Source organism: Phocoena sinus, chromosome 4 (assembly GCF_008692025.1).
Source record: "Phocoena sinus isolate mPhoSin1 chromosome 4, mPhoSin1.pri, whole genome shotgun sequence".
Lineage (NCBI taxonomy): Eukaryota > Metazoa > Chordata > Mammalia > Artiodactyla > Phocoenidae > Phocoena > Phocoena sinus.
Genome location: NC_045766.1, coordinates 64,267,220 through 64,291,970, shown reverse-complemented (window position 1 = coordinate 64,291,970; position 24,751 = coordinate 64,267,220). Strand labels below are relative to the sequence as shown.

General features: G+C 41.9%; 1 protein-coding gene across 5 annotated transcripts in view; it reads left to right on the top strand.

Moving 5' to 3' along the window:
- Window positions 1-24,751, top strand: part of MASP1 (mannan binding lectin serine peptidase 1) — a 269,447-nt gene that overhangs the window by 193,458 nt on the left and 51,238 nt on the right. For 3 of the 5 annotated variants that reach the window (XM_032631574.1, XM_032631573.1, XM_032631576.1), the window contains exons 1-2: window positions 14,743-15,141; window positions 21,002-21,233. In XM_032631574.1, the coding sequence (XP_032487465.1) occupies window positions 15,137-15,141; window positions 21,002-21,233 (237 nt within the window). In that variant the 5' untranslated portion in view covers window positions 14,743-15,136. Of the gene's footprint in view, window positions 1-14,742; window positions 15,142-21,001; window positions 21,234-24,751 lie in introns of those variants that run through there. The other 2 variants (XM_032631575.1, XM_032631572.1) reach the window with 2 other exon arrangements.

The window sequence follows — 24,751 nt, the reverse complement described above, 5'->3', positions numbered from 1 at the left end:
CTGATGAGATCTTAAAAAAAGCTATTAAAATAAAATATGAATTCAGCAAGGTTGCAGGAGACAAAACCAATTTACAAAATCAATTGTATTTCTATATATTAGCACTAAGCAATCAGAAATCATAATAAAAATGTCAGATACAATGAAATCAAAATTTATGAAAGACTTAGAGATAAATATGACAATAGGTAGACAAGAACTATTTGCTGAAAACAACAAATCATTATTGAGAGAAATTTTTAAAGACGCATAAATGAAGGGATATACTGTGTTCATTTAATATGAACACTCAATATTCTTCAGATGTCAGTTCTCCTCCAAACTGATGTATAGATTCAACATAATCCCAATCAGAATCATAGCAGGCTTTCTGGTAGAAATTGACGAACTCTTACTAAAACAACTTTGAAAAAGAACAATGTTGGAGAACTAACACTACATATTTCAAAATTTTTCTAAAGCTACTGTAATTAAGACAATGCAGTATTGGCATAAAGATCAACAAATAGATGAATGGAACAGATTGAGAAAACAGATATAAATCCACACTTATAAGGACAACTGAGAAAGATGTAAAGGCAAATCAGTGGGGAAAGGATAGTCCTTTTAACAAGTGATGCTGGAACAATTGGATATCTATATGTAAAAAAATGAACTTCAATTCATATCTTGTGCCATATGTGAAAATCAGCTCCATATGGATCATAGACCTAAATGTAAATCATAGGATCATAGACCTAATGTAAATCTAAACCTAAAAATTCTAGAAGAAAATACAGGAAAAAGTATTGTGACCTTGGTGTTATGGACTGAACGTTTGTATCCCCCAAAATTCATATGTTGAAGCCCTACCCCCCAATGTGATAGTATTTGGAGGTGGAGCCTTTGGGAAGTAATTAAGCTTAGACGAGATCATGAGGGTGGGACCAATGATTAGATTTGTGTCTTTATAAGAAGAGATGCCCTCTCTTTTCCCATGTGAGGACACAACATAAAGGCAGTCTACAAACCAGGAAAAGGGCTCTCACCAGAAACCAAATCTGCTGGCTCCTTGCTCTTGGACTTCCCAGCCTGCAAAACTGTGAAAAATAAATGTCTGTTGTTTAAACCGCCCAGAATATGGTATTTTATTATGGTGGACACTTGGGTTAAGAAAAGATTTCTTTGATACAATACCAAAAGCATGATATATAGAAGAAAACATTGATAAATTGTACTTCATCAAAATTAAAAACTTTTCCTCTGCAAAAAACATTAAGATAATGAAAAGACAAACCATGGACTAGGGGAAAATATTTGCAAATCATGCATCTGATAATGGACTTGTATATATAATGGACTCATATATAGATAACTCAATAATTAGAAGAAATTACTTCCCATTAATGGCTTCCCATTAAGCCATCCTGTGGTATAAAAATTGTAGGGAGTGGGAGACTTTTTAAATGTATTATCATGGAAATTTTCGAACATACACAAAATTAAAGAGAATTGCATAAAGAACAGAAATAGAGACTTTTAAGGTAAGATCCTGCCTCTACTCTTGCCTCCCTCTTGATCCCCCTAATTCTCAGTTTCCTTATCTCTAAAGTGGGGCTAACAGTACCTCACTTGTGAAGACTGACTGAGATCATGCATGTAACGTCTGGCACATAGCTAGGGCTCAGCAAATGGTCAGTATTATTACTCATTAGGCATAATCCCTCCATCACTGATTCTCACTTCACTTTTTGCCATTACTGTAGCTCTTGTTCTTCCTTCAGCCTATTGAAGTCCTGCTCATCTTTTTAGTCCCATCCTGAAGGCCACTTTCTACATATACATTTCATGATCCTCCTACCCTTACTGTCTAATTATATTAATAATAATTACTATCAGTTGAGTCTCCACAAAGGGCCAGGAGCTTTGCAGGTGATTTATAACATTACCAAGGATTAATTACCAGTCCTATAAATACCCAGATACATGTATATTTTATACTTTACTCCAGAGAAGATAAACTTTCATTAGATTCTCAAAGGTGTTACTCATTCAAAAGGCTTTAAGAACAACTGTGTCCTTGAAACAATATGTAAAAAAAAGTGCTATCATTTCTCCCATCTTATGGGGAAAACAAAACAAAATAACTCAGGCCCAAAGAGTTGCCATAGCTTACCCAAAAGCCCTCACTGTCCTGATGAGTGTAAGCGTTGAGTATCATGATCTCCTGCTCAACTATCAGGGTCTGCTGGCATGTCTCCAGAAGAGTCACCCTTATTCACAGTCAGATATGGGTAAAGACAGAAGGTCCATAGACCTCTGTTCCCCTTCCCTCTTCAGCCCCTTCGTTGGGGGGCTGAAAATATTTTGAGGCCCGCATTTTAAAGCAATTGTCCCAACCAAAGATAGCCAGCTTTCCTGACATGCTTTTTTTGTGAAGTATTTCAGGTTTTAAAATCCTGTTTTTAAAAAGCAATTGTGGTTCAGGTTTGTTGTCCTGTGACAACTGAACATTTAACTTAGCACTGTGGTTTGGCCAGAGAGAATGTTGATGGCCCCAAGGCCCACGTGCTTCAAATGTCCCTGGCCTTCAGTCAATCTGTGCTCTGTACTGGGTGTGGCTGGGAGGTCTTTTCAGCTTTCTTCCAAACTTCTTTGGTTCCATTAAACTTTTCTGAGCCTGGGAGTGACCTGAGAATCAGGGGGCCTGGGTTCATTGGGTATTGTAGCTCCTGGTTATCCTCCAATCTCTTGCCAACTCGTTTCCAGCTCCCATACTGCTTTCAAATATGAATTTGTTTAAAAACGCTATCTGATCATGTCATTCTCTGTTTAAAAATCTTTTCTGTCTCCCTGTGGCCTAAAAATTCAGCGTTCCTCAACCCTTTCAAGACTCTGGGTGGGATCTGGTCTGGGGGTTGTTGCAAAAATTTGAATTTTTCAAGCTCCCATGTGACTCTGTCATCCATCCAGAGTTGAGAATCCCTGGCCTGTCTAGTAGATTTTCCACATCTAGTCCGGCATGCAAGTCTCCTTACACCCTGACCCCTGCTCACCTTCCACCTCTCTTCCCCATCTCAGTAAATGGCACCAACACCGTCTTAAGTCAGAATTCTGGGAGTTATCTTTGCTGTCTTTCTCTCCCTCAATTCCTCACTCTCAATTTATGGCCAGGTTCAGGCTTTTCTTCTTACAAAATATATTTTGTCTTTATCCTCTTGGCTCCATGTTCACTTGCTACCACTCTGATCCATCCAAGCATTCTCTCTCCTAATCTGGGCTTTATTCATAAAATAAATAAATAAATAGAAATTGTATTTTAGTGCTTCATTGCTATAAAAGTAAATGGATTCTTTATTATATATTCATTATTATCTTAGTTTTCATTCTGATTTTAAAAGAATTAAAATTAAAACATTTTCATGGCCCCAGGCGGTGTGCCTACTGTGCCTAATGGTCCTAACTACTGCAACAGCCTCCAAACTGGTTTCCCTGCCTCCTATCCTCCAAATCCATTTTCCTCACAATACCCAGAGTCCTCCTTTTTTTTTTTTTTTTTTATTTCTCTCCCCGGTCTTATTTTTATTTATTTATTTATTTATTTATTTTGTGTGTGTGTTAGTTTCTGCTTTATAACAAAGTGAATCAGCTATACATATACATATATCCCCATATCTCTTCCCTCTTGCATCTCCCTCCCTCCCACCCTCCCTATCCCACCCCTCTAGGTGGTCACAAAGCACCAAGCTGATCTCCCTGTGCTCTGTGGCTGCTTCCCACTAGCTATCGGTTTTACATTTGGTAGTGTATATATGTCCATGCCACTCTCTCACTTTGTCCCAGCTTACCCTTCCCCCTCCCTGTGTCCTCAAGTCTATTCTCTAGTAGGTCTGCGTCTTTATTCCTGTCCTGCCCCTAGGTTCTTCATGACCTTTTTTTTTTTTAGATTCCATATATATGTGTTAGCATATGGTATTTGTTTTCCTCTTTCTGACTTACTTCACTCTGCATGACAGACTCTAGGTCCATCCACCTCACTACAAATAACTCAATTTCATTTCTTTTTATGGCTGAGTAATATTCCATTGTATATATGTGCCACATCTTCTTTATCCATTCATCTGTCGATGGACACTTAGGTTGCTTCCATGTCTTGGCTATTGTAAGTAGAGCTGCAATGAATATTCTGGTACATGACTCTTTTTGAATTATGGCTTCTCAGGGTATATGCCCAGTAGTGGGATTGCTGGGTCGTATGGTAGTTCCATTTTTTTTTTTTTTTTTGCGGTACGCGGGCCTCTCACTGTTGTGGCCTCTCCTGTTGCGGAGCACAGGCTCCGGACGCGCAGGCTCAGCGGCCATGGCTCACGGGTCCAGCCGCTCCGCGGCATGTGGGATCTTCCCGGACCGGGGCACGAACCCGCGTCCCCTGCATCGGCAGGCGGACTCCCAACCACTGCGCCACCAGGGAAGCCCTGGTAGTTCCATTTTTAGTTTTTAAAGAAACCTCCATACTGTTCTCCATAGTGGCTGAATCAGTTTACATTCCGACCAACAGTGCAAGAAGGTTCCCTTTTCTCCACACCCTCTCCAGCATTTATTGTTTGTAGATTGTTTGATGATGGCCATTCTGACAGGGGTGAGATATCTCATTGCAGTTTTGATTTGCATTTCCCAGAGTCCTCTTTTATCCTTAAAATCCCCTGCCTAAACAGCTCTGACCAGACACTAAAGGTTTTGCTTATTACAAATATGAATAAAGCCTCTCACCACATCCTCCATACAAGTAACTAGTTGTGTTTGGTATATTTCCTTCCATGCTTTTTTCAGTGATATATGGAAAATACATGCAAAATATCTATGGTATGTGCAAAATATGTATTGCTGGTTGAGCCTATTGCTTTTTCATTAAATAAATGGTATCCTAATGCACGTGTCATTCTTCAGCCTGCCCTTTTCACTTAATAGTAAATCTTGGAGATAAATCCAGGTTGATGCATAAAGATCTTTCTCATCCATTCTAACTGGTGCTCTGTGTTTCATAGTATGTCCATATTATATTTAGCCATTACTTTACTGATGCCCATTTTTCACCTTGACAACTTTTGCTACAATAAACATGTTTGCAAATGAATGTTTCCCTAGGACAGATATCTTGAGGTAAGATTGTTGGTTTGTAGGATATGCAAATTTTTATTTTATTAATACCCCCAGATTGTACTTTAAGTAGCCAGGCCACTTTATATTCCCACATGTATGGTACAAGTGTGGTTATTTCTCTACAATTTCAGCAACACTAACCAGCTCCAACATCATCCAGTAACTCTTTCTGAAAGGGCCTGCGAATGGTAGGCTTTTTAGAGTCTGAAAATGTCTTTATTTCAGCTTCATTTACATAATCCTTCAGCTAGTATAGAATGATAGGTTTAAAAGTATTTTCCTTTTGTACATGTGGGTATTCTCTATTTCCCTTTTGTTTCCAGGTGGCTGGTGAGAATGTCTGAATGATAATCTAATTTCATTCTTTCTCTTTGGTAATTTTTAAGATTTTAATTTTATCCTTACTACAGTGAAATTTTGCTGCAAGGAATCTAGATCTAACTTTATGTAAGTATCTCACTTGGGCCTTGGTAGGTCTTTTCAGTCTGAGAATTCTTGTCTTTTCTCAATTCTTAGAAAACTGAGGCCAATATTTCTTCAACGATTACTTCCTGTTCCCCCTCTTTATTCCTTTTTTTTTTTTTTTTTTGGTGGTACGCGGGCCTCTCACTGTTGTGGCCTCTCCTGTTGCGGAGTACAGGCTCCAGACGCGCAGGCCCAGCAGCCATGGCTCATAGGCCCAGCCGCTCCGTGGCATGTGGGATCTTCCTGGACCGGGACACGAACCCATGTCCCCTGCATCGGCAGGTGAACTCTCAACCACTGCTCCACCAGGGAAGCCCTCTTTATTCCATTTTTAATGAAAATTCTATTAGACATATGTAGGACCTTCTGAATCCATACCCCCTTTATTTTTTTCATATTTCTGATCTCTTTATCTGGGAGAATTCCTCAGCTTGATTTTCCAAATCGTTAATTAATTCTTCATTTGTGACCATTCAGCTGTTTATACTTACAATTGCATTTTATTTTTAATTTCAATAAATATATTTAATAAATTATATTTAATAAGTGTAAAATTGTTATTTTAATTTCGTTAATTATCCAGTTGCTTCTTTTTGCATTTCAACCTGTTCTTGTTTCAAATCTTTCTCCTCTTCTTGTATCACAGATGATATCCCCTCCTTTAGCTTTATGGAAACAGCTTATTTTAAAAGCCTATTCTTATGGTTCTATTAACTCTATTTCCTTCCATGAAATCCTTTTCTTACTGAGTTTATTACCCCTTTTCCATATGCAGGCTTTGAAAAATATTTGTTGATCCTTATTTGGCAATTTTTCTGTGGTGGTGATTCTCACTCCTTCCCCAGTGACTTCACATACAGCCCTGTCAGCCCCCAGCTTTCCAGTGGGACTGTGAAGACTTCCCACATGGTCAGGATGGGTTCCCACTGTGGGCAACTCACTGCCATAGCTTCTCATCTACCACCCTCCTTTTGCGGACTTTCCCACAGGAAATACCTTTTCTTGATTCTGAGTGCAGCTGTTCATTTATTAATCTCATTTCTATATCTTTATTATTTCTATGAACTGGGTTATAAAAATGGGGAATTTCCACATGTGTGGAAGTCCAGGTAGCAAAGTCCATCACTGTGAAATCACCAGCTCTTCACTAGAGAACTTGTACTCATCCTATTCAGCTGAGATACCACTTCACCATGACTTTGCTAACCACTCTGTGTAAATTAAGCCCTTCTATTAGCCTCTCTCATAGAACTCTGCTCTCTTTCAACATGGCATTCATCACAATTTATAATTATAGACTTAGTTGTGTGTTTACCTGTCTTGATGCCTTTTTTTTTTTTTTTTTTCGGTACACGGGCCTCTCACTGCTGTGGCCTCTCCCGTTGCGGAGCACAGGCTCTGGATGCGCAGGCTCAGCGGCCACGACTCACGGGCCCAGCCACTCCGCGGCATGTGGGATCTTCCCAGACCGGGGCACGAACCCGTGTCCCCTGCATCGGCAGGTGGACTCTCAACCACTGCGCCACCAGGGAAGCCCAATGTCTTGAAGCCTTTTTAAAAATTTATTTAGACATCTATGTATTCAGTAAACATTTACTGAGCCAAAGGTACAAAGGATATTGTTCAGGCCCTCAAATTATTGTGATGAAAGGATGACACAAGTAGACAAAAATTTGCTGTATAATTTGACACATGTAATTTAAACTATAATTTAAAGTTTAAGTGTAAGGAACAAAGGTAGTGTTTACTTCTGTGTTGAGTGATTGGGGAAGATTTTCCAGAGAAGCTGACGTTTAAGCAAGATTTCATATGATAGATAAGAGGAAATTCTACAGACAAATGAGGAAGAAAATAGCATTAAAGACCAAGAGAACCAAGTATATCAGTACATACAGACATGAGAGATCATGATAAAATCTGGAATATGCAACTAGTTTGGTACCAGTTCTAGACATAAAAGTCTGTATATGTAAGTGTGCTGGTTGTAGGAGAGAATATAGAGGTGAAAGAGCTATCCCATATAAGAGTATTGTGTCAGTCAGAATAGGCTAAATTATCTGCAGTAACAAATAATACTAAAAGCTCAGTGGCTTTGCACAGCAGTTTCTTTCTCACTTATGCAAAGTCTGCTGTGGGTCCAAGCCATTCTCCAGGGCAGCTGTCCTCCACATGTTGGCTCAGCACTGCAGGCTACTTCAGTTTCGCTGCACCTCATGTCAACATTAAACTTCAGAGTTCAAATGCTCTTCTAAGGTATTTTTATTTTATTCTGTAAGCAAAGGAGTGATCTGAAAGGTTTGACAAAGGGAGACAATTAATGAGACTTGTATATTTATAAGATTGGTACTAAGGGCAAAGAAACAAATGAGAAGTTGTTGAAATAATCCAGTGAGAACTAATGAATCCCGTCACTAATGCAGCGGTAGTGGGGAATTGAAGTTATGCATAATGATGGATTTGAAAGATACTTATATGTAAACAATAGGAGTTATTGATTGATGGCATATGAGGAGAAAAGGAAAATATAAATCAGGGATGACACTCAAATATCTGGCTTGAATTTCTGAGTTGATGGTAGTTCATAGACATCGTTGGTATGAGAGAATGGGCAAGTCAGGAATAGAAAAATAATGACCTCGGCCCGGTGGAACTTTCAGATGGAGGCGAGAATAGACATTTGATTTGAGGGTGAGGAACTATGGGGAGACATTTAGACTAAAGAAATAGATTTGCTAGTGATCAATATGTAACGGTATTTAAAACTGCAGTGGTGGGATGTATGAGAAATATTCAGGAAGAATGGTTAAAATTGAGCTTCTGGGGCTTCCCTGGTGGCGCAATGGTTGAGAGTCCACCTGCCGATGCAGGGGACACGGGTGAAAAAAAAAAAAATTGAGCTTCTGAACTTCATGGCTTCAGAAGAGCCATCAAGTCCCTGAAATTATACGCCAAAATTCAAGAATGTGTGCCTATTTAAATGTTTCTTGGAAGATGGCTCATTCCACAAATGTTTATTAAGGTCCTACTTTGTGCAAGTCAAAGGCATTATTGTTGATACTGGGAATAGAGCAGTAAACAAAAAATATAAAAATACTTGTCCACTTGGAGATTGTGTTATTCTAATGGGGTGGGGAGCAAGCAACAAACCAATAAAAACTTAAAATAAATACCATCTTAGCTGATGATTACTGCCATTAAGACAAATAAAACAGGATAGGGGGAGAGCAAAGCTGGGTGGAAATAGAAATAATAGAATAGATTGGCCGGGAAAGACCTCACTGAAAAGGTGACATTTTTAGAAAGAATTGAAGAAGTGAGGGAGTAAATTACGTGGCTTTATTGGGGGTATTCCAGACAGAGAATCTAGCTTTCATTAGATTCTCAGTGATTCACCAGAAAGATGAGGAATCATTCCTCTGAAGTAAGAAGAGAGTCAAGAAACTGGTAGAGGGACTTCCCTGGTGGTCCAGTGGGTAAGACTCTGCGCTCCCAAGGCAGGGAGCCCGGGTTCAATCCCTGGTCCGGGAACTAGATCCCACATGCGTGCCACAACTACGACTCGGTGCAGCCAAAATAAATAAATAATAAAAAGGAAAAAAAAAAAAAAAACTGGTAGAGAAAGAAGGATCCACACAGGAGTGCTGGTGATTGGTTGTGGGATTCAGAAAAGATATAAAGTCAAGAGGATCTGATAGACTGGAAATGGAGTGGTGTCAGAGGACTGGATGTCTTGATGAGGTTGAAGTCTAGGGTTATTGAAGGAGTCAAAGACTTAGAAAGGTAAGAGATGGTGGTCAGAGAATGGGGTGTTACAAGTTTAAGATTTCAGAGGTGGATGTGGCTTTAAGTAGAGTAGATGGTTACAATGAAATGGAAGAAGTCATCGTTGAAGTGAGGAGATCAAGCAATGAGGGTCCAGTGTCAGGATGTCAGGAGGAATTGGGAAGGAGAGGTAAGCATGGTGCCACATGCCTAAGTTCCTAATGAAAGGAACAGAGGATGGGACCAAGAGATTGGAAGGTGACAGTAATAGAGATGAGTAGGGTGTGCCAGAATGGTAGAAGAGCAAGGGAGTTTGGAAGGAGGATGGAAAAGTCATGGTCACTGAAACAGCATTAGGGAGTTAGAGAAGTGATAACACTGACTCCCCTGATCTGAATCCTGCCTTTCACATGGTCTAACCTCAGCTGTCCATTTGCTTCTTAAGGCCTAATTAATCCTGTCCTATGGCTGAATCTGCTTGGGCCATGTAGTCTTAGCATCTGAGGAACTTCTGTGGGAGGGGAGACCTAATATGAGTGAAGAGCAACAATAATTGGTATCAAATGGATTTAGGTGAGCAAAGGTAAGGGAGTTGTGGATGCTCTATTAGCTTCCTAGGGCTGCCATAACAAAATACCACAGACTGGATTACTCAAGTAGTAGAAATTTGTTTTCTCACAGTTCTGGAGGCTAGAAGTCTAGGTGGTTTCTTTTGAGACCCCTCTCCTGGGCTTGCAGATGGCCACCTTCTTACTGTATCCCCACGTGGTCTCCCTGCTTTCTGTGTTGTCTGTATCCTAATCTCCTCTTTTTATAATTAGATTAGGCCCATTCTAACAGCCTCATTTTAACTTAATCACCTTTTTTTATTTTTTTGCAGTACACGGGCCTCTCACTGTTGTGGCCTCTCCCGTTGCGAAGCACAGGCTCCGGACGTGCAGGCTCGGCGGCCATGGCTCACAGGCCTAGCCGCTCCGCGGCATGTGGGATCTTCCCGGGCTGGGACACGAACCCGTGTCCCCTGCATCGGCAGGCAGACTCCCAACCACTGCGCCACCAGGGAAGCCCTTAATCACCTTTTTAAAGCTCCTATCTTCAAATACAGTCATATTTCGAGATAGTGGGAGTTAAGGCTTCAACATATGAATTTGGGGTGGGGGTATAATTCAGCTCATAACAAACGGTCTATGTCACAAGTATCTCAAGTACTTAAGAATCCCTGGATTCTTCCTTACACATAGCCTAGCTCCTAAGAATGGCAGAACAGAAAAAAAGAAAATGTCCCCAGGCCCACCTACTGCCTCACTTCTTGCTAAGTGAGGAAAATAAACTCTGTTTCAGCTTTAGTCAAGGTTTCTCTTATTACCTACCAAACAGAACCTTAACTGACCCAGCATTTGTTAATTCTGTGCCTGCAGTGCTTGAAATCAACTTGACACCGTGGTGGTATGCGCTCACGCTTTGGGAGAACTTCTGTAAGAGAGCCTGTATTAGTTTGCTAGGGCTGCCATAACAAAGTACCACAGACTAGGTAGCTTAAACAGCAGAAGTGCATTTTCTGACAGTTTAGGAGACTAGAAGTTCAAGCCCAAGGTATTGGCAGGTATTTTAAGGAAGTTCAAGATCGAGGTTATTATTCTGAGGCCTCATCTCCTTGGGTCACAGGTGGCCACCTTCTTGCTGTCTCCTCACATGGTCTTTCCTCTGGTTGTCTCTATCTTAATCTCCTCCTCTTATAAAGATATCAGTCATATTGGATTAGGGCCCACCCTAATAACCTCCTCTTAACCTAGACCTCTTTAAAGTTCCTGTCTCGGGTTTGATATGTGAATTTTGAAGCGGAGCAATTTAGCCCATAAGAGAGCTTAATAATTTATTTTTTGAATGTAAATTATATATCCCTTCCCTGAAATCTTGCAGTCACATGACAGCGTGGCTCATGGATGCTCAAAGTCCACGGGCAGGATCAAGGGGCTGCAGATGAAAGAGCCCTGGATTTAGGGTCAGGAGTCCTGGGCTCTAGATGTCCATCATCCTCTTGCTGACACACTTAGTCTCTCTGAACTTCAGTGTCCTCACCTTTAAACACATGTAAATATTACATGTAATGATGTATATGAAGGTATCTGGCAGATACTAAGACTATATCATCAAATCTAAGATGCCATTAATTATAAGACGCACCATTGTAAGTACCCAAAATGACAAAACCGTCCATGGGAGCTTTTAAAATTACAGATTCAGGAGCCCCACCCGAGAGTCATTGAATTTGAATCTTCTGAGATGAAGCTCAGGCACTGGTTTTTTTGTCTTTTTTTTTTTTAATTTCCCATATTATTCTGATGATCCGATAGGTTCTGAAGCCAGGGTTTCCAGCATACTGTCAGCCAATGTGTTGAATATCCTAAAATTTTATTCTAAGGTATAATCTTTGGGGCTATTTATCAGTTCTCATATACTCTATAGGAAGCCTGGATTTCACACTTTGCCAACAAAAACTCATTGCCCAAATATTTTACATTTTCCAGCGCATTCATGGAATTCCAGAAAGTCTGGGCTCAGGAGTTGCATGTAATAAATACTTTGGTAGAACATGTAAACCAAGCCCAGTTCTAGCTGTAGGAGTGCTGTAGTATTTACTTTCTTAGTAGTAGCTTTCTGATCCCTTTCCCTGACTATAAACGAGATGTTGAGCCCACATCCGTCCTTCTACACTTCTGTGATTCTAATTGACATACTGTTAGTTCCTTATACTCATATGTTAACCTTTTCATCAACATTTTAAAAAACGAGTTGAACCTTCTTAAAAATTATCTTTCTGAATACCTATGATTGAATCCTGAGTAATGTAATGCTGTTGTGACCACAGATAAAACAAGTGTCAAGATTAGAAGGTCACTCAGGACTCCTTGACTCTCTTTACAGATCATTAGCAATTCACCTCCCCACCTCCACTGCAATTTCCTAGTCCTCACTCCATGATCTCAATGGACTCCTCTCCCCTGATTTTATAGCGGAGCAAACTGGTGTCACTCCTTCCCCTCCTCCAGCAGAGAAAGTAGGTGACTTGCCCAAGGTCCCATGAGTTAGCCTACTCATGTTGAGTCTTTTCCATTCCTCCCACTCCCCGTGATCTATTCATGACACCCCAGGAAGTTTTTATCAAGAGGTCAGGAAGGTATCACCAATGCAGCCCAACACGATGGGAAACAGCTCTGAATCCCACCCAGATCAGTCCTGAGCCACATAGTTCCCGTTATCATGCAGATTCCATCTGAGCCTTGGCTAACTCCCAGGGAAGCACAAATCAGCTCTGCTGTATATTGGCAGAACTTTGGCTCAGAACGTATTTCAAATGCCTCCCATTGAGCACTGGCAGCCTTAAAGAAACATGGCCAGGAAATTATTCCAGGAGGCTCAGTTACTCTATGACACTTTGCAAGGAGAAGCTGATGGCTTTCCCTCCCAAGCTCTCCCCTCTGTGCCCAGAACAAATGACTGCATTTCCCTGGATGTGCCCTAAATTAGGAGAGGGTCAGCTCAGCTGCAGTGTTGATGGAGGGAATGTCTTTAGTGGGCAGGGCCCTCTGCATGGTGCAGGATGCTTCGTGCCAAGTTCCTTATCCCTTGGTTTTAAAACCCTTGTATATTCCAAGAGAAATGTAGTCCATGTGTTTCTGATTCATTTGCACTTAAATCATTAAAATGTTGTGTGAGAGTTATTTGATGTTTGAGGAGCCTGTGAGTCTTCTTAATGGGACTTTTAAAGGGATTTTTTTTCTATCCTGCCTAACACAGAAATGTTTAGGCTGTTTAGCCAGAATGGTGCTTAGGTTCACACATATTCTCCCATCTCATATACCTGCACTCACATTATCAAACACAGCCTCTTAATAATGCCCAGATTAGCAAAGCTGACCTTTAAAAGTGATAAAATAGAGAAACTGGAGAGAAAATGGAACCAGGAGAATTTCAGCAAGATGCAAGGCATTGTTGCCCCAAATGTGCTAAAGCAGTGTTATCAGAGGGTGGAGAATGCATGTGTTTGCCACCTTGGTTAGAATGGGTGGGAGCCCTCTCTTGGGCACACTGAACAGCTAAAAAAATGGCAAGGATAATTTCCTTTAAGTCTCAAAGCAACCCCCATTTTCCAGATGAGAAAACAGGATCAGAGATGTTAACAATTGGGGCCAAAGTGCACAGCCAGCTTGGATAGAAAGGGAAGATTATAGCCAACTCTGATGCTGAGTCTAATTGCTCTTTTCAAAATGCCCCAAATGGAGTGTCTTTGTGAATGTGGTGTGTATTTGAAATGCCGTATGTACTATAATATTCTAGTGAGAAGCAGTACAATATTGTGGGTGAGAACTCAAATTCTTCCCCATCACTTTCTAGCTGTGTGATCTTGGATAACTTACTTATGCTCTCTGGGCAGTTTCCTCATCGGGAAAATGGGGATAATATTACTACCCAGATACACAAAATGTAAAGATGATCGAAAGCAATCAATACATTACTAGAGCAGTACCTGACACACAGTGCTCGGTAAATGTTAACTGTTTGCGTTTGCCGTGGTAGCAGTAAGGAGTAATAAAGGGCTGGATAATCCAGGCAAATTGTGTACCTCTCTATGCTTCAGTTTTCTTATTTGTAAAATGACTATAATAGTATGATCCTCACAGGTTTGTGGGAGTAATTGAGATGATGTTTGCACCTAGCCATGTGCCTAACACAGAAAAGGTTCTCAGTAAAATCTACTTTTTACACCCAGATGTCTCTCTCCCTATTCAGGACTGGTGGTCATTGTTGTGAAGAAAGGAATTTTCTTCTTATTCAGCTTGGCTTATATCTGATGCTGCTTTTCTCCACAAACTCCAGGTCTAGCCACCGTTACAGGCCCAGATCTCTCTACAGCCATGGGATGCGGGGCTTTCTGTCTGTAGTAGGTCCTCCCCGGGCTGTATCAGGCCTCTGAATGCTCTGAGTTGGTAAACAGCACAAGCCTTGCTTTTAAGTGACGAAGAACAACTAACTAACTGCAGGACTGACTGCTCCCCTCACATACGGGGCCAGCCGCCCTGTTCACAGGAAAGCCTGTAGTTGTTTGCAGACAGACAAGCTTTGGGATTTGGTTCTATTTTCTCGCCTAGTGTAGATGTTAGAATTGCCCTCTTAGTTATCATCCTGTTTAATTGGTGTCCTTTGCCAGTGTCCTGAACACGAGCAGAAAACTATAGCCATCTGGCAAGTGAGACAGAGAGATCAGACTTTGTCCCCCTCCACCCTTTACACACACACACACACACACACACACACATACACACACACATACAAACACACACACACATATACACACATATATCCACACACATACACACACACATGGTGATACAAATACCTATTTGAGCTGCTCAGTTATTCTCTCTTAGGAGCTGGAAGCAGCCGTATGGGATGAAGGAGGGACCTGGAGAAACAGATCTTTTAAGGAAGAAGACAGATTCTGTTCTGTCAGGTTCCTCTGAGTGTGTGTACGAGCAAGTCAGAGAAGAGAGAGAGGAGAGAGAGAGGAAAAGGCAGAGGGAGAGAGGGGGAGAGGGGATCTGTTGCAGGCAGGGGAAGGCGTGACCTGAATGGAGAATGCCAGCCAATTCCAGAGACACACAGGGACCTCAGAACAAAGATAAGGCATCGCTGACACCACACCGGGGACGAGCTCGCAGACAAGTCAGGCCGGGGGGACCAGGCAGCCAGGAGCACCCAAGGCAGGAAAATGAGGTGAGTGCCAGGGCAGGAGTGGGCACAGGGGGTCCTTCCAGGGACCAGGTGCCAAGTAGCCCTGGAAGGTCTGACCTTGTCTCTGGGCCGACTCACCTGCGAGTCCTGTGGCTGGTTCAGGGGCTTTTCATCACTCCCTGGGGCTCTGAGAAGGGAGACAGGCTGGGGCCTTCCCTGGGACTCCGGAGACATGCAACTTGAAACGGGAGGCTGTGTGCAAATGCCCCTGACGCCGCTGGAACTCAGATTTCTCCCTCTGCCAGCGTAGGGTGCTGTCTGCTGGCCAGTGTGACTTTTCTTCTGTTGCCCACAAGGCTGAGTTTTTGTTTTCCTCCTTTGTAAAGAGCATTGCTTTATCTCTTCCAACACTTTGTGAGTTAGATATGTGTTTGTGTGTTTATTTGTTCTGACCGGAAAAGAAACCAGATTCCCGTAGCTCAGCTATGTGGCTTCTTAAACCTTCAGAAGTTTGCTAGTTTAAAACCTCAATTTAGAAAACTAAAAACCTGTCCCCGTTTTACATTCCACTATAAATTTCTGCATTTCTTACTGAAATCAGAGGCCGCCAGTGGCGTGAATCAGGCTATGAATTGCACCAAATGGTTCTTAAAGGAATATTACAAATTGAAATTAAAAAAAAAAAAGAGTCTTCGGAGTTCTGAAACTAGGACTTTAAATTCTAATTGTTTCCGAGCTCTTCAATATTCCCCATTCCTTAGCCTAGACTTAGAGTTACTTGATACTTGTTACCAGACATTTCTTGTAAGTTTTTCTCTCCAAGTGTCAAAATCCGACCACCATAATTACTTTTACTACTTATAAGTGTTAATACTGTTAAAAATACAAAAAAGAAAAAAAAAAACACTCTGCAGATGTGCTGTCTCTAAACATCTTTTCCCGTTAATTTTCTTCTCAATTGGAAAAGGGTTTCTATTTGTTTCTCTTCTGCAAAGTCACCTAGCAACTTTTCAGGGTCTGGGGCCAATGAGGGGCTTCAGGCTATGTTAACTCTTTGAACTCAGATTACCTGTGGTTTAGAGAGATAATCAGGTCTTTAAGGTTAATCCAATCATTCTCTTCTTTCTAAATCCATTGTAATGTTAAACCTGCTATCTAACTTCATTTTCCTTTCTCCTAAAAGAGAGGAGATTTATGCCCATCTACATGGAAGGACAAGTTGATTGATCTGTCCACTATTCAAATCTCACCCTACCACCCAGTGCCCCAGCCATACCAAACTGCAAGGCCAATGATCAGTTCTGTATCTTTGTGTTTGCTGATCCCTTAAGCCAGAATAGCTCTCCCTCTTATTTCTCCTATTTCTAGAGGACCCGATTGTTCAAGCTGGCTCATACATCACCTCCTCTTCCCTGCCCAGTATCCCCAGAGTCAGCATCTTCTCCTTTGTGATATCTCTGTCCTTGGGAGCTACCTTTCTTAATGCCTCTTTGTTGAAATGTCCACCTCCTCTTCCAAGACTGAGTGTTCCTTAAGGAATAGGATCTATGGCATGTTCATCTTTGTATGCCTAGTACCTAGCATAATGTCTGTTTCCTATTAGGCATGCAATAAATATTAGCTGAATTGAATTCAGTTGTTCAATAGCAAAACTACTACTGGAAAAGTGCTCCACTAGAAGTCTATAAAAGGTCTTCCCTCACATAGACACAACAGTTCAGAGTTTGCAAAGCCCTTTCATAGGCACTGTCTCATCTGGTCTTCAGATTTTGGATGAGGTAGGATTTATGGAGAAGTGAGGATAAAAGAGTTTAGCAACTTGCCCAGAGCCACACTGATGATCTTGAAAAAGCCCAGACCCAAATTTGTATCTTTAGGCTCCAAGTTCAGGATGTTTTTCTACTGTATTTTGCCAGACTCTCAACCAAGTATATTATTCTACACCAGCGGCTCTCAATCCTAGCTGCACGTTAGAAGCATCTGTGGTGCTTTAAAAAATGTCAGGGCTTCCCTGGTGGTGCAGTGGTTGAGAGTCTGCCTGCCGATGCAGGGGACACGGGCACGCGTTCGTGCCCCGGTCCGGGAAGATCCCACATGCCGCGGAGCAGCTGAGCCCGCGCGTCCGGAGCCTGTGCTCCGCAACGGGAGAGGCCACAACAGTGAGAGGCCCGCGTACCGCAAAAAAAAAAAAAAAAAAAAAAAAATGTCAGTGACCAGGCCTCACTCCAGACCAATTAAACTAAAATCTGCTGGGGAAGGGCTTTGGTATTAGTATTTTTTTTTAATTTTCATATAAAGCTACGGGTTTTTAAATTATTTTTCACAGGATTAATTGCTTTGGCCAGATGCCTGGGCATGATATGGGCATGGACCCAGCATCCTCTGTGAGCTTTTGTTATTCCCTTCTGTTGAAGCTAATTCACCATATGGTATTGGGCATGACATGTCACCTCTTGGGGTATCCTTTTCGTCATCTGTCAAGTACGGGTGTTGTCAAAGGGATCTATATAGTCCATTTCAACTCTTCTACCCCAAAACAGTCTTGGTGTAGTGTAGGTTGAAGTGAGGAGTGAATGGAAAGGATAGAAAGTGCTACTCATTCCACAACCATGGATATCTGCCGGCATTTTTTAAGGCATTCCTGAGAGCTTGCTCCTACGGTAGAGCTTAGGAAATCCTGGCATTATATATTACTTTTGACATTTCAAGCAAATGTAATTAAACTTTTTGATTAGTTGGAGAATAGATAGCAGGTGTCAGAATTTGTACAGCCGGTGCCTGGTGGATAGGAAGCCAAAAACATTCAGAGAGTGTGATGGGAAATGAAAGCTGCCACTTACATTCTTTAATTTGCAGCCCTGAGAGCAAGCAAGCAAGCATATGCTCAGGCTTATTATGTGAAAAGAGAGATTTGTTTCATATGTTTGAAACTGTTTTGAGATGCAAACAAAATAGAACAGAAAGCTTCACAGGCCTTCCTCCCACGATGACCAGTTGCCTACTACACATGGTCCTAGGCCTCTGAGGATAGATGGAGCCGTTAGCCTGGGCCAGCCCTTGACAGAAGCAGCGTTAGGAAGCTCAGCCTCCTCCATGTGGTCTGGAAAAAGCAGATATGGAGAAAGTTGACCTTTCAGCCTTACATAATCTGGGTGTCGCTATTGCAGGGAGGTCCAGTTGGGGGATCCAAAGCTCATTCCTAACCCCTGCTTTTCGGGAAGCAGCATGATGGAGTAATCATAACTAATGTTTGCCTAGGGCTGGACAGTTAACAAAGTACTTATTTTCCAATCGTCCTTTATTCTGATAGCAGCCCCGGGGGATGTCATTATTATCACCAATTAAAGAATGAAGAAACTGAGAGGGAGACCTTACGTGACTTCCCCAAGATGGGTCAGATAAATAAAGTCAAAGTCTGGACTTGAATCCAGCTATTCCAACCTAAGACCAGTGCTCTCCCCTCCCCAAGCGGAACTGAACCAGAACTCCTAGCCCAGGCACCATCAATGTATTTCCTCACTTGAAAGTGGGGCTGCCTGAGCCCTGCAAGCCAGAGTTTCTAGACTCAAGCTTTCCTACTAGTTCACGAGAGAGCTTGGACCTGTGCCTCCCCTTCTCTGTCCTCCACAGATTGGTTTATAAAAATATTGACCCTGGCAATTGGATTAAAACATTTTGTTTCCTTAGTTGCATCTCACATGTTGCTATTGCAGGGGCCTTGGAAAAAATTTAAATAACTTTTTTTTAATTGAAAAAATAGCACAAGGCCCTTCTAGACACATCTGAACATTTTATATACACAAAAGTAAAATTAAAAACACTCATATTACCACTTCAGAGATAACTACTGTTAATATCCTACTGACACCCTTATAGGCCATTTTGCACTTACGTATTTACCTTTTATGTAAATATTATATAAGACAGCTAGATAATCTCATTGTGTTTACACACTCAAAAATTCATATGCGTGCATATATAAACATATGTGCATCTGTTTACTGAGCAGCGTGGGGCACCTTGGGGAGAAACAACTTCCTGATTAGCCAAATTGTATCTTAATCTTAAGACGCTGGTATAATTTCCCAGAAGTTACTTTTTAGGCTATATAAGACTCTGGCCCCACTTTCATGCTTTCGTTCATTCATTCGTTCATTCATTCATCATCTCTTATACACCAGGCTTTATATTAGGTCCTTCATATACATCATCTCCAATGTTTATGTGAGCTCTGTAAATTAGAGATTATAATCTTCATTTTACATTGGAGGAAACCTGAGCTCAGAGACTAATTACCCAAGGTTTCACAGCCAGTAAGTAAGAGAACCGGGATTTGAACCCAAATACACCTAACTTCAGGGACTGTGCCTAAAGCAGTGCTCTAATTGGAAGCATGTACAGGGAGCTGGAATCTGGAGTGAAGGATACTCTGTGGTATCTTGGGAAGCTTTGAGCTGGATGGTGGAAGATAAATAAGACAACCGGGTGAGGAATGAGCAGGGCATGTGCAATGGGGCCAAGGCCTGGATGGGCATGGCATGCTCCCAGAATGATCTGCCTCGGCATGGCTGCTATGAGATGAAGTTGGACAGGTAAATCAGCCCTAGATCAAAAAGGGCTTATCAGCCATCCCGGTAGCAGATGCTTTGCCCTGCAGGCACAGTGGAGCAGTGGGGACACATCTGTGTTTTAGAAAATCAAATTTGGCGGAAGATTGCTGAATGGTATGAAGTGGTAGCCAGGGAGATCAGTTAGGATGAAATAGCAACAGTCCAGATAAGAACATTTAAATGAATTGGCTGGAGAGAAGGAGAGGGGTTCCCAAGACATAGGAAGCAGAACATATGGTATTTAAGGGAGAAGTTGATGAGCCAGGATTGGGATGTTTGAGTTCAAGGTCCTTGAGTCTCACAGGGGGAGCAATCTAGTAGATGCCTTGGTTGTCTTGTGTACTGACCATTAGGTTTTTTGTTTGTTTGTTTTTGTTTTTGTTTTTGTGTGGTACGCGGGCCTCTCACTGCTGTGGCCTCTCCCGTTGCGGAGCACAGGCTCCGGACGCGCAGACTCAGCGGCCATGGCTCACGGGCCTAGCCGCTCCGTGGCACGCGGGATCCTCCCGGACCGGGGCACGAACCCGTGTCCCCTGCATCGGCAGGCAGACTCTCAACCACTGCGCCGCCGGGGAAGCCCGACCAGTAGGTTTTTGACAAGCCTTGGACATTCTGCCTCATTATTGCATCAGCCACTTTGGGTGTGTTCTGCAAGTTTTGTTGAATTTCCCGTGCCCCTTATGCAACTCTTTTCACAGTCCATCATCTCTCATTCCTGCAGCTGGAAATAAACTGTATGTTTTTGATCCTTTTATAAAAACACTTGCCAAAAGGAAAAAAACCTTGTTTTGCTCATTCCTTCTTAATTCAAAATTTTGCGTTTCTTGATTGATTTTGTTAAATTTGTTTTAGGTACTACACAGATCCCATCGAGTATAAGTCTTATCTCAATATTACCATGTTACTATTACTTACTTTTTAGAAAATTGAGTCAAGAGTTTATGATTCTTAAATGAAGCTAAGCTAAAGAAATGATATCAGCTTTTACCTAACTATGAAATTTATATTTTCAACCAAAAAATGATATGCCTCAGAGTCCCAAATACGGTATTTTCTGGGAAAGTTTAATACTATTATCAAATCTTTAAAAAGAGCACAACTGGAAGCAACCTTTAAAATGAAGTTACCGCCCTCCAGTATTAAGGCTGGGTAAGCAAGACCCATAAGGGCGAAGTAATTACAGCAGGTCAGTGGCAGAGACATGCTGGGAACTTGTTCTCCTGGCTGTTGATTTCGCTAAATGGCAAGGACCAGTGTCTGTGAATGTAAGTGAATCCATTCATGTCTTTCAGGTGGCTCCTTCTCTCTCATGCTCTGTGCTTCTCCTTGTTGAAGGCTTCGGCCCACATAGTGGAGCTTAACAATATGTTTGGCCAGATTCAGTCGCCTGGCTATCCAGACTCTTATCCAAGTGATTCAGAGGTGACGTGGAATATCACTGTCCCAGAGGGATTTCGGATCAAGCTTTACTTCATGCACTTCAACTTGGAATCCTCTTACCTTTGTGAATACGACTATGTGAAGGTGAGACCCCTAATGTTCCCTAGGTTCCCCAGGTTCTCTGTGGGAGAATCTGCTGGGAGTTAGAGGAGCTTAGATGAATTAGATGCTGTGTTTACCACCCAGGCTGGCAGTCCAGTGAGGGAGACATTACAGTGTTATAACATTATGAAGGAGGGTTGGGGGTGGCATGCTAGGTGCAGGCTGAGTAGGAAGACCTAGAAAAGACCTTGAGGGAAACTGAAACTGGCAAAGTGTGACTCAGCCAAACACAACCTTGCCTTTTCCTTTCTGATCTCAAAGTCTTTAACGTTTCTACTAACCTCTGCTCCAATGTCACCTTTAATTCAACAAGCAGGAAAGGGCAGATACCCCAGAGTCAGCATTAATCAGAGTAAGCTAGCATTATATCCAAAGCTGAGGCATTAGAAAGCATTGCCCTGTTCCCTAGGTAATGATCAAGTGTTTGGGAAGTGTAGAGTATGCCGAAGCGGAGAGTAGGAGGTGAAGTTGGAAGTTTGGTTTGGGGTGAGATTCTGAAGGGCCTTGAATATGAAGCTAAAGAGTTTGGATTTTATCAACAAAGAGTATGGGCAACAGTGTGGGGGGTCACTATGCAGATGGATGTAAAAGACAAACGGAAGAGGAGCAGAAAATGATTACAACATCAAAACAACATTTCCCAGAATTTAAGGAGAGCCCACAAACAATGCCATGGGTGGGAAGCTGTTCTCTCTTAAAAGTGGAGCTAAGAAAGTTTAAAGTACTTCTGAGAGATGACACTTATTAAGGTTGTATCTGGTTCAAAAAGATGTGAAGACCTAAGAACCTACTTTATAAACTCTCTCTGGCTTCCTGGTAGAAGTTCTCATCAAACCACCCTAGAGTAGGCTTTCTATATTTTTGGTATTAGTATAGTCTCATTTTTCCACAGCCTGTAATTCAACAAGAGGTAACCTTGTATTTACCAGAATGTTTGATCAACAGCAAAGAAGTGAGTTGACAAGGTGATTTACACTTAAAATCTCATTCAACCTTTAAAACAATCCTATGAGACAGGTACTACTGTCCCATTTACAGACAAAGAAACAACCCCAAGAAGGTGAAGCAACTCACCCAACGTTGTACAGCTAGTAAGTGATGGGTCAGGGTTCCAAACCCATGCCTTGTGACTTTCAATACCATGTTCTTTTGGCTCCACCAAACTGCTCACAAGCTGTACTACACTGAGCCCTAGGATACCGCAGGGGCTGAAAAGAACAGTGGGATGGGGTGGGGCGGAGGCCTGGTAAGTGGGGCTGTGAACCCCTACCCTGATCAACTCATTTTAAATGGTGGGTGTTGCTAATTATATATGTTGGATATGCGTCAAGTATCCCATTTAAAGCATATTTTCTGTGACTGAAAACTTTCTAAAATTGGTGCTCCATGACAGTTTTTCAATTTTAACACTATCGACATTTTGAGCCAGACAATTACTTGCTGAAGAAAGCTGTTTTGTGAATTGTAGGGTCTTTAGCAGCATCCCGGGCTTCTACTCACTAGATGCCAGTAGCACTCCCACTCCAGTTGTGACAACCAAAAATGTCTCCAGCAGTTATCAATATCCCCAGGGGAGCAAAATCTCTCCATTTGAGAACCATTGCTCTCTCTGTGTGATGCTGCCCATCTTTGAATGCCCTGTGCTAGAAACTGTGAGAATTTAAGGACACAAAAATCTAGTCCCTTAAAAAGAGAGATGAGCCTAGAAAAATAGCAATTGCACAAGATGAAAAAGAGTAATGACAATAAAAGATTGACAAAAAGAATGAGAAAAGGTAAAACTGGTTGCTCTAAGAGATGATGTGGCTTGGTAATCTAGATTGACAGACAGTTTCTATAAATTCATTGAAAATGGAGTCAACTTCTCAGACTCGCAAGGATCAAGCAAGGAGTATTCACCAAGATCCTAAGTGTTTATCATCCTAAATTGAAATTTCTAACAAACAGGTTAGTTATGTCTTCTAGGACATAATCTAGCCTCTGGCAGAACCAAACTCCAGGATCCCAGATGCATTATGGGTAGGGGACATTAGGTTAGCAGAATCCCCCAGCCCATTCCCCTAGCTGATGCTTGCCCTACAACCATGGTATTCTCAAATATTTAGGTTGGAGAGTGAACTTAGCAGAAGGAAGATGACCAAACAGTGACTTAATAGAAGAGTAAATTCCATAGATTTAGACAAGGCTAGATGTGAACTTCCTAACTGCTTTTTTCTCTACTTTCAAATATGTCAATCATCTAGAAATTTTGCCAGCGGAAACACTTGCCTTTATTAGTAGCTGAGGCCTCAAGACCACAGAAATTAGAATTTTTTTCTTTAGCTGTGACAATGACTTATTTTTCATTATTCCTCCCTGCCTCCACCCTAAGAATTCACTCTCAATTCATATTCAATCATTTCTCACAAGTTTTCCTCTTATTTATATGGATGCCAGGTTTGACCTTGTTAGGACTCCTTTATCGAGATGATAAACACACAATAGAGGATTTAACTCATTCCTTTGCCCCCAAATAAATTGAGTCTCCTGGCAAGGCAGATTGAAGAGTTGACATCAGCTACACTTTGTAGCGGAAAAAAATGATACTTTTCAAGGGCAACAATAGACTGTGAAGACCTCTTCTGACCCTGAATTAAGGACACTGAAATTTCTACCCAAAGTTTGGCCTTTCTGGTTGGAGAATATTTTGGAAATTGATTGATGGTTTCTATCTAGGATGGTGAGATACCTTCCTGAAAGCCCAAGGAGATGGGACTAGGACCTCTGGAAGGGCAGCATCATCCTGGTTTCTTGACTGGGATTCAGGAAATGCCTGTTCTAGTCCCAGATCTGCCACTAACTCCCAAATGATCTGGAGTAGAAAAGACAATCTTTTAGCACTCTCTGTGCTCCAAAATTAGACTTATGACCTCTGAGCATAGCAAAGAAACAGTCTGTGTGAGGCAACACAGAGACTGAGCTGCCTACCTGAAGTGCCCGACAGTCCTTGCTTCTCTGATTCCAATACATTTTTCCAGTTCCTTTAGAAGAAGAGATTAGCATATTGGACAGAGAGGTATTACTTTGCTTGGGCTTGCACAGCTCACTTCCTTCCAGAATGCCATCCCAGCACTAGCATTGGCCTCCCTGCAGAGGTTCTAGCAGCCATGGGGCCTGAGCAGGCCTTCCTTCACAGGACGCTGCACCCTGGTCAGCTGATGACTAGTGCTCATGTGGAGACAGGCCCTGTGTCCTTGCCCATATGTGTCCGGCAGAGTTCCCCTCCTGGACTCAAGAACTCATAGGATGTCAGGCCACAGGGGCCCTCTGGAGACCCACCTAGTCCCTTGTCATTGTTGTTATTGTTTTTCAAATATTTTCTCCCTAGTGGACATTTTCTTCTTAAAAATCTTCTAGTAGTCCTGATATAGGAAACAGAAGTGAGGCTGCTAGGGTTGAAGGTGGCTCAGAAGCTCACTCTGCTCACTCAACCTTCTTGGTCCCCCTGAAGGTCACACCTT